The sequence below is a fragment of the Engystomops pustulosus genome, chromosome 2 (assembly GCF_040894005.1).
Source record: "Engystomops pustulosus chromosome 2, aEngPut4.maternal, whole genome shotgun sequence".
In the NCBI taxonomy this organism is placed as follows: Eukaryota; Metazoa; Chordata; class Amphibia; order Anura; family Leptodactylidae; genus Engystomops; species Engystomops pustulosus.
Window position 1 is genome coordinate 214,615,873 of NC_092412.1, and position 9,853 is coordinate 214,625,725.

Genomic DNA, 9,853 nt, shown 5'->3' on the forward strand with positions numbered 1-9,853 from the left:
TTCTAACCCAATGACTTTCATAATAAATATGTTCTGTATACTTTTTATTGTAAATTTATATATATATATATATATATATATATATATATATATATATATATATATATAGAGAGAGAGAGAGAGAGAGAGAGAGAGAGAGAGAGAGAGAGAGAGAGAGAGAGAGAGATATTTAGTGCATGTGTAATGCTGTCCCCCCATTATTCTCTCTATATTTATATATATACTATTTATTGTATATGTATAGGTCTATAGGAGAATTTCAGCATTTTATTACTTATGCCAAAAATAACCAACAATGTAATAATTAAATGAAAGTATAGAATTGAAGTATAATAAATAATGGCTGTGTGACATGGGCTCCATCATTCTGAGCCGGTGTCATCTCTCCACTATCATGAAGCACTTCTAGAGATGATGGCTTTGGACCTATCCCTATATAAATGATGACAATATGTTTATGGAGAACAGTATTTTTAATATGTTTTCCCTTAAATAAGGCAACGTGATAAAATAAGTTAGACGAATACAAGAAGTCCACATGGAAAATACAGGGGTTGATATATAGAATAAAGCGATCCACTCTCTGGCTGTATTACTATGGAGTATACACTCATGTACATGTTCCAGCACTTGCTGATACTTGCAATGGGTTATGGTAACATTCCTAAAATTGTGTTAAAGCTAATATTGAAGTAGAAAGTGATATCTGAGGTATTGTACTAAAGATAAGCATATCTGACACAGGGTGGTATTCATAAGTTTATTTCAGGTTGTGATCTCTTGAGGTGGTCTCCGCTCATCACCACCAGTATAACATTCAATATGTGTGACACAGTGACTGACTGTATAATACAAAGCATAGTCATCGATCCTAGTCGGATTTACACTGTAATCTGTGAGAATAAGGCACCAGAGGCAGGCAACCAATGTCAGCCATGGTTATTCTAGTAATATACAGGTACCCACATCTTCACAGTTGGCACATAATATAATATACTGGATGATTGCCTATCTACAGTCAGCACATTAAATTACACATAAACAGTCCTTGCCCCCCTCCCATTAGTGGTTATTGTGTTGGCTCTTCTAGGAGTGCAGGCTTTGGTCTCAGCATAAGGCACTGTACCAAGAGGGTTGGGGTTGATTTGGTTTTGACATTGCTCCAATGTAATAATGTCTTTGGTGTTGGGGTTAGGGTTGTGGAGGCAATGGGGGATTGCACATGTAATAAAGCATAGATGCTCAGCTCCTGATTCTGGAAACCTGAGCTTATTGCTGTAAAGCACTGCAGCCGGAGTTAACCCCCGCTGGACTGGAGAATTGCTGCTCTTACAACTTACTGGGCACCAAGTGGTATAATGGTTAAGGCACAAAAGCCTCCAAGAGGCCTCATCATAATACAAAAATATTCATATAATACACTGTGCAGACAGCACAAATCAGTATTCCCAGCACAAGTCAGTATATTGCTTTGCTCCCCCAGAAATGTGGGGGTGAGGGAGAGTTGGGGGGAAATAATGACTGGGAAGGGAGTTGTCACTTCTAGGAACTGAACACTCAGACTGTGGGTGTGAGAGGACCCTGAGGCGTTTCGCAGTGCCCCAACCTGGCAGGCAACACCCCTCTCTGCTGTGCTCTTCATGTGGTCATCATCCCTGATGTGTATGGGATGTCATGAAGTGCCACAACCAAGTGCTTCCCTGTCACTTTGGTAGAGATTAGCTACTCGTCTCCTGACTTGTAAGGGCAGTAAAGTAGGGATGGTTGGCTCAGCATCTGTCATGCATTGTTGTGGCTCAGTGAAGGCGGTGAGATTGCATAGCAGGCAGACTACTGAGTCATTCTTGTTCTTCAGAAACAGACACACAAGGAGTAATGTGAATTCTCTGAACTCTAGGAAGTCAGCGTCAAGGGTCTTCTATCGACCTCCTGCATAGTAACTAGAGTTGCAGATGTTACATGTTGTTCTGGTCATCCCCAATTCATTGCCACAAGTCAAGGGCAGCTAAGACGCACATCGCCCTGGTAATAGTCATTGCTAATCGTCTGCCAAGTGGACCTAGGAAAGCCTCTTCACATCTTTGCAGGGCATTTAAAAATTGCATAGCTATTGTACATTTGGGAAATACTGATTTCTGCATCTGATTGTCCTTACAATACAAAAGAAAAAAAATACAATATTACTTTTATATAAACGTCCATCGTTCATAGGACAAGAAGCAGCAACTCTCACCACTACCTTGGGCAGAGGAAAGGTTGTCTACATGGTGGAGGGGTTTTCTTTTCTTGTTCCTGTGGGATAGTGCACCAGAGCATTTGCACAAGTCCCTCTGAAAGTGCTTCCCCAATGTGACAACTCTGCCTGGTCACAGATGTAAGCTGCCACTTCATAGTCTTTGGCAATGAGGATCTGGAAGCCCAGAATAATGGGCATGGCTAGTACGGAAATATATTGTCTGTATTGTCTTTGTTGGTGCAAATGTTTTTGATTTTGGGGCACCTCTGATTTCTAGACCCAGAAAAGGAGGTTGTTAGGGAGAGGAGAACCGTTCAATTATCCTACTATCACTGCCCAGGTGCTGACTTTGGGTTAGGACCTCTGCAGCTTTCTCCTGGGTTAGTCCAAATTGTTCTGCTGTGAATTTAGCCAGAGGGTAGAGACTCTCAATCGTTTTAGGGTCATTGAGAAAGTGTGAGGTCTGAGACAGGATTTCAGCTGCTTTCTCTTGTTTAAGGCCTAGGTGATCTGCAGTGAACTTGGCCATAGCATAGACACTGTCAGGAAAGTCCAGCTTGGGTTTTCCATCTGGTCCAGTGGTGTGCATTTTCATGTGGCTAATGAGGTTTCTCTGCTGAGCAAACTTCCCCCCACAGACCTGACACTCATAGGGTTTTTCTCCAGAATGGATCCTCATGTGCTCTGTCAGGCGGTATTGTCTGGTGAAACGCATCCCACAAGCATCACAGGCAAATGGCTTGAGCCCCAGGTGGCTCCTCATGTGACGGGTCATTGTCCCCCTCTGGGTAAACTTCTTTCCACAAATACTACAAGGGTAAGGACGAGTTAGCCAATGAGTCTTCTCATGCTGGCGCAAGGTGGCTGGGTCTTTGTAGGACTTATCACAGGAAGAGCACCTGTAGGGCCTGATGATGTCACCCAAACTTTGGCTGGTCTTATCTAAAAAAGGCACTGGTGGCTCCATACTGTCCTTGTGGTAGAGCTCTTCTTCATTGTGGGCTTCCACATGGGCATTGAGTTGCTCACTGCTAGGGAATCCTTTCCCACAAGGAATGCAGACATATAGGTTATCTCCATAGCTTTCTGGATCATACAGGTGGTTACAGTGGTACCTCTCAAGATTAGAAGAGGGTGAGGGGTCTCCACTGCTGCCAGTCTCTTCGCTGGTACTTTTATCATCATCTGGCTCATTACTCTCCATGCTGGGGTATCTGGGTTGCTGGGATAAAGGGGAACTCTCGCCTTTCTCCTCTCTGTCCAAGTCTTTCTCTCTGTCACTTTCATCCACATAACTTCCAATTGGCTCAGGTTTCATCCAGTCAAACATCAGATCACGAGTGTCAGTCCTCAGGTGGGCATTGGAAACACTGTGTCTGAAGGGTTCTGGGTGTGAGGCTGGTGGGGTGCTGCTGTTGTCCAGCTTGGGGTAACCATGAGATTGGTCTTTATAAGAGTTGCTGGTGGTCAGAACGCTGGCACCAACTGGGGAGCTGTCTTGTCTGCCTGACATGGGGGGATCTCTGCTGTCAGGTGCATCTGGGTGGAGCTGGTTAGAAGGTCGGCTTGGGCTTTTCTTGGTTAGATCAAGTCCACACATAGGAGAGCAATGCCTCTCTGGTGGGCACAGCCCATGCTGGTGCAACTGGTTCCCCTGAGATACAGAAGCATAGAGCTCTCCACAGTGAGTGTTAATGGGGTTCACCGGTTCTCCAGGTGGGATGTCTACTGGTCTTGGAGTTGAATTGAAACATGATTGTATGACAGGGGTGGTAGCTCTCAGCCCCCGCCCAAGACTCCCATAACCTGGGAAACCCGATGTCCTTACATTGCAGTATTTTCCATTTCTCTTCAGCTTCTTCTTGCATAGAGACACCAGGTCAGCTATCTGCAGGTAGCTGGCAGCTGCCAGCACTGCCCCAAAGAGCTGCTCACTGGTGGGCTCCCCATCACCCAGTCTGCCGGTGTAAATGAAGTCTAAGATGATCCTGAAGATGCTGGGGCTGACCATCTCGTGGTCCAGGTTGATCAAGTTATCATGGACAACCAATGATTTCAAGTAGACACTGCTAGCAGCTAAGATGTTCTTATGTGCCCTGAACAGGGCATTCTGTACCACAATGATCACATCACACAGGAAGCCTTTAGTCCTCTGGCTGTTCAGCTGCAGGAGAAGTTGCCTGGCATGACTTGGTACCTCCATGGCATCCAGCATCGTGTTCAGTTGTCCACCTTCAGAAACACAGACATATCAAACATCAGTTATTGAATTCTGAATATATAAGGTTTAACAAACAAATGAAAAATAAGAGCAAACCATTTACATGATGTGGGCACTGCCCGCACTGGGCATAGTCTCAAATACCAATATTATGATTGCCAATGACACTTATAGTGTTGAATATTCCAATATAAATAGATGTAGTACATGTCAAATATTTTATACAGCATCGGAGAAAATTCGAGATATTGTCCAGAATTCACCAGCAAAAATTTCTAGTATTATCTATTCATGTACAGAACAAAGTGATGGCCTCTCCTAAAATATAAAAAAAGAAATGTATATATATATACACATGTGTGTGTGAGTGTGTTTCAAATATATCCATAGATAGATATCGCCTCCTGATCTGAGCAGTACCGCTGAGTAGTAAATGTAAGACGCAGGGGAGATAGTATAAATGTGTATGTATAAGGACATCCTAGTAATAATCATGTAGTCAGAGGATTAAGGTGTGTGAGGGGCTGAGTGTGAGCGGTAGGTACCTGGGTGAGAGGAGGCAGCATGCAGTATGACAGAGACTCTGCTGTCAGGGGTAGGTAGTAAGTGCGGAGCTTCCCAACCTTTCCTCCTCATCATGGTGTCCGATGCCTTGTGCCACCTGATCTCCTATACATAGAGCTTTTATCCCCTGCACATGTGGGGCTGGGGGTGGCTACAATCCCTCCTAGGCATTAGTACAATGACATCATCAGCCCAGATCAGGAACCAGCAGCTTCACATCACCCCCACCTTCCTGGAGCCCCTGACAGGTGTCCCCCTCACAGATACAGACATTATCTGCTATTATATGATATATCTGGGTCATTCCCTGGTGTACAATTATCAGAAGGACATCCCCAGGTTGTCACTTGCTCCTCTGCTGCCACATGTAATGAGCTCTGAACTATTATCTCACATCTGGGTGGGATCCCCCTTCTTGTGCCTATGTGTAGGGGGGATTTATGGCTGCGATCACTAGCCCTAATCTACTGTGACTTATAGATCTGATAAGGAAAGTGAGAGAATGGAGAACAGAACAAGATTTACCTTCTATTCTTACATATGACACGAATTTGAATTTATGTGCAATCCTAAATTATTTCTTTTTACAGAACATAGATAATAATAGTAATAGACGGAGGGGATATGTTTCCTAATAATAATCATCATCATCACAGCTCGAAATTATAGTTTCCATTTATTTTACTTGATTACAGATTTTTCTTAAACGGGATTTGAATTAGAAATATAGTAAAAAAATAATTGTATTATATATTTTAATTAATACTAATAATAAATGCGTGAACAATTATACATTAGTTTTCATAATAAAAATATTATCACTATTAGAATGATTATTACACTATTATCATCATAATTCTTTATCTTTTTAATATATTATAAGTTCCAATAAATTTCCCCGATCTTCTCGCACCCAAACTTAATCTGATCCTCCTTCTATCACACATTATATTATTTCAACATGTCCACATTCAGCAGGACCGAAATAGATGTTATGTACAGTTTTTTTCTGACTATTTTCCCCTTTTCTTCCTCTATTTCATGCATTCACCTGTCTCTTATATGATTTGTGTAAAAGATTTTGTAGAATTATTTGTAAACATTTTGTATCTTTTTTTTGTTGCTGTCCGACTGTCACCTAAGAAATGGGGACAGATTAGTCTATTTTTAATACTTAATACTTGTTACTACTTAATGCTAAAATATAATTTAATCTATTATCAAGAATACATCCTAATTATAATGATATTCCCACTAATACTATTAATAATAATATTTGACATTTACTTATCTCCTTGTTACGGCTGTTTTTATTTTTTTTACTCGCCTTAAAACTTTGCTAGAATCTGACATTCACTCATTTATTATCAGTAAAACTTTTTAAAGTACTTTTAAAATTTTGTTGACTTTAACATTTTTTTTACAAATTTTTCTACACATTTCTCGCTTTCATTTGTGCTTTTTCTATACTATAACTCCATCTATCTGCAGGACACAGTGACCCACATTGTGATGTGTGATACTACAACGCAGGACAGAGGGAGAGATGTAGATTTATTATCATAATTAGTATGGTTAATAATAATAATAATACTATTTTTTAACTAAATACTCTCTGTAGTTAGAGGATCTCAGGATATTAACCCCTTCCACACTGTGCTGTCTTATTAGACACTGCTGCCCAGCACCAGGGCGGTGACTGCCCGGACTATGCCCGATGTTAGCAGCTTACAGCACCCTGTACTAAGACTCAATAGCTGAATCACAGCCTCCCATCATTATTATAGTGGGCACCATCAGTTTCTGTGCCCCTCCTATGCCATGATGGCCATAATCAATGTGACTAGAAGCCGCTACTAGAAGGACACAAGTGACATGCCCATAACACCGTGGCAATGAGAGGACATGTTCCCAGCCCATGAACAAGCTGATGTTACTGGATGTACACTAGTCATGATTGTGGGTGCTGCCCCCACTGCCAGGGCTGAGCTAAGATCAATGCCAGGCACTAGGTGTGGGCACCATTTATGCATCTATGGCAGAGATTTACTTTCATTCACCTCTACCTTTCTGCTAGAGAGAACTTTATTTTAACTTTCTCAATGCCCCTCGCACAATGCCACCCTGTACCACCAGCATGCTACCCTGAACCACAAGCATGCCACCCTGAACCACAAGCATGCCACCCTGTACCACCAGCTCGCCACCCTGTACCACCAGCATGCCACCCTTAGCCATTCAGTATCATAAGATCAGAACTGAAACTTCATGCAACTTCTCCAACCATGCCAGCATCATGCCACCCAGCCCCATTACCTGGCAGCCCAGTTCTCTCCACACATGAGATCTCTGAGTGAGTGACCATCCCCGGGCTGTGGATGTCAGATGGCAGCTGCCAGCCTCCGCTGCCCTGTGCTGGGCTGCTGTGTGATAGTGGAGGCTGAGTGATAGTGGAGGCTGTGTGAGTGGAGGCTGTTAGCGCCCCATGTGATGTGTAGCTATATAAAACTACAAGGTAAAATCCAGGGCAGGAACTTCAAGTGACCCCAACGTGAACTTCACACACAGCAAACTGCTTCTTAAAGAGACAGCGCGCTATTTCCTGCTGGTGTCATATGATGGAGAAGAGGAGACCCCCGGAGCCAGGACAAGGAGAACGATCCTAAAAAATCTCCCTTCATCACACAGTATCCATTCATCACAGGGAGAAATCCCATCCAACTCAATCCTTTAAAATCTGTAATCTCACAATCCATGCGATCCATCTGTACGATCCACTGTACAATCCTGTACATAGAGTCTCACCCATGCGATTTAAATTATTCTACCTTTATGTACTGAATCTGATGACAATAATTATATGAACATAATCTTGGGACAATTTAATCCATGCAATCTTTGTTAACGATCTATATTCAATCTGATCGTAATGATAATGTGACACAATTCCATTGACCTGACTTTGTGGATTTCTAGGAAAGTCGCTGACTATAGTCGGGACAATGACTGCGGGGGACATTAACCCTTGGGTTGCTGGAGGACAGATTATAGTGATGAATTTCGTTTGTAGATGACATGTACTAACGAATGTATGAATGACAGCAGGGAGTTAAAGGAAGGAGATCACATGCCAGTCATGCCATGTCCTGGTAGTGCCCTACAAGTCTTCATCATCACTACACACAACTCTGATGTCACAAGGAGGACACCAAAGTGGCAGACATCATAACAGACTAAGTGTCTGTAGACTGGTGGTACCTGAGGCAGGGGGTGGCACCTCCTAGCACCCTATCCTGGTCTTATGGGTGCACAGCTATGATGCCAGAGTTGCTATGACATGGCACTAGTAGGCACCGGGTGTACAGCTTACCTTGGGGGTCCTCTCTGAAACCCATTCCCCGCTGGAGATGTTCCCAGGAAGGTGTCGTCCTGGACAGTGGTGCCCGGTGCTGCTCCCCGCTCCTGCCCGGTGCCGCTGCTCCTCCTCTGCTCTCACACTGCCACCTGGTGCTCAGCCGCCGGCCGCTGCCTTATCATCACCACACAGCGCGGAGCCAGGCGGCCGGGGAGGACCGGGGGCTGCGGCCACTCCCCCTGCACTCACTCACCGCACACACACGGTCTACACCCGGGACCTCCATACAGACACAGGGTGTTCACCCGGGGACCTCCATACTCATACATACGGTGTACAACCGGGGACCGCCACACACATACACACGGTGTACACCCGGGACCTCCTTTCAGACACACAGGGTGTACAGCCGGGGACCGACACATACATACACACAGGGTATACAGCCGGGGACCGACACACGGGGTGTACATCGGGGGACCTCCATTCACATACACATGGTATACACCCGGGGACCGACACAGACACCCAGGGTGTACACCTGGGGACCTCCATTCACATACACTCGTTGTACACCCTGGACCTCCATACAGACACAGGGTGTACACGCGGGGACCGTCAGAGACAGAGGGTGTACACCAGGGGGCCGCCACACAGAGACAGGGTGTACACCCGGGGACCGCCAAACAGAGACTCAGGGTGTACACCCGGGACCCCCATACACAGAGTGTACACCGGGACCCCCATACACATACACAGGGTGTACACCCGGGGACCGCCACACAGAGACACACGGTGTACACCCGGGACCTCCACACACAGGCACAGGGTGTACAACCAGAACCTTCACACACATACACAGGAGGTACACCCCGGGACCGCCACACACATACACAGGGTGTACACCCGGGACCTCCACACACAAAAACAGGGTGTACAACCCCGGACTTCCACACACATACACAGGGTGTACACCTGGGACCCATACACATACACAGCAACAAAGAGTGTATACCCAGGACCTCCACACACAGGCACAGGGTGTACAACCAGAACCTTCACACACATACACAGGAGGTACACCCCGGGACCGCCACACACATACACAGGGTGTACACCCGGGACCTCCACACACATACACAGGGTGTACACCCGGGACCTCCACACACAAACACAGGGTGTACAACCGGGACCTCCACACACATACACAGGGTGTACACCTGGGACCCACACACATACACAGCAACAAAGAGTGTAATACCCAGGACCTCCACACACAGACACAGGGTGTACACCCGGGACCCACACATACACAGAGACACACGGTGTACACCAGGTGACCGCCACACATACACAAGGTGTACACCCGGGACCTCCACACATACACAGAGACACATGGTGTACACCCGGACTTCCACATAGACACAGGGTGTACACCTGGGACCCACACACATACACAGGGGGTACACCCCGGGAC

The 9,853-nt window shown here is 45.3% G+C and overlaps 1 protein-coding gene across 3 annotated transcripts; it reads right to left on the reverse strand.

Moving 5' to 3' along the window:
• Nucleotides 1-502: 502 nt before the first annotated feature.
• On the reverse strand, nucleotides 503-8,557 carry HIC1 (HIC ZBTB transcriptional repressor 1). Of its 3 annotated transcripts, none has more exons than XM_072138105.1 (2): nucleotides 8,392-8,557; nucleotides 503-4,468 (listed from the first exon to the last, which is right to left on the reverse strand). In XM_072138105.1, exons 1-2 carry the CDS (start codon nucleotides 8,414-8,416, stop codon nucleotides 2,532-2,534), a joined length of 1,962 nt encoding a protein of 653 aa, XP_071994206.1. In that variant the 5' UTR covers nucleotides 8,417-8,557; the 3' UTR covers nucleotides 503-2,531. The 3 variants fall into 3 exon arrangements, with proteins under 3 accessions (XP_071994206.1, XP_071994205.1, XP_071994204.1); XM_072138104.1 differs by lacking the exon at nucleotides 8,392-8,557 and adding an exon at nucleotides 7,338-7,514; XM_072138103.1 differs by lacking the exon at nucleotides 8,392-8,557 and adding an exon at nucleotides 5,003-5,126.
• Nucleotides 8,558-9,853: the final 1,296 nt, after the last annotated feature.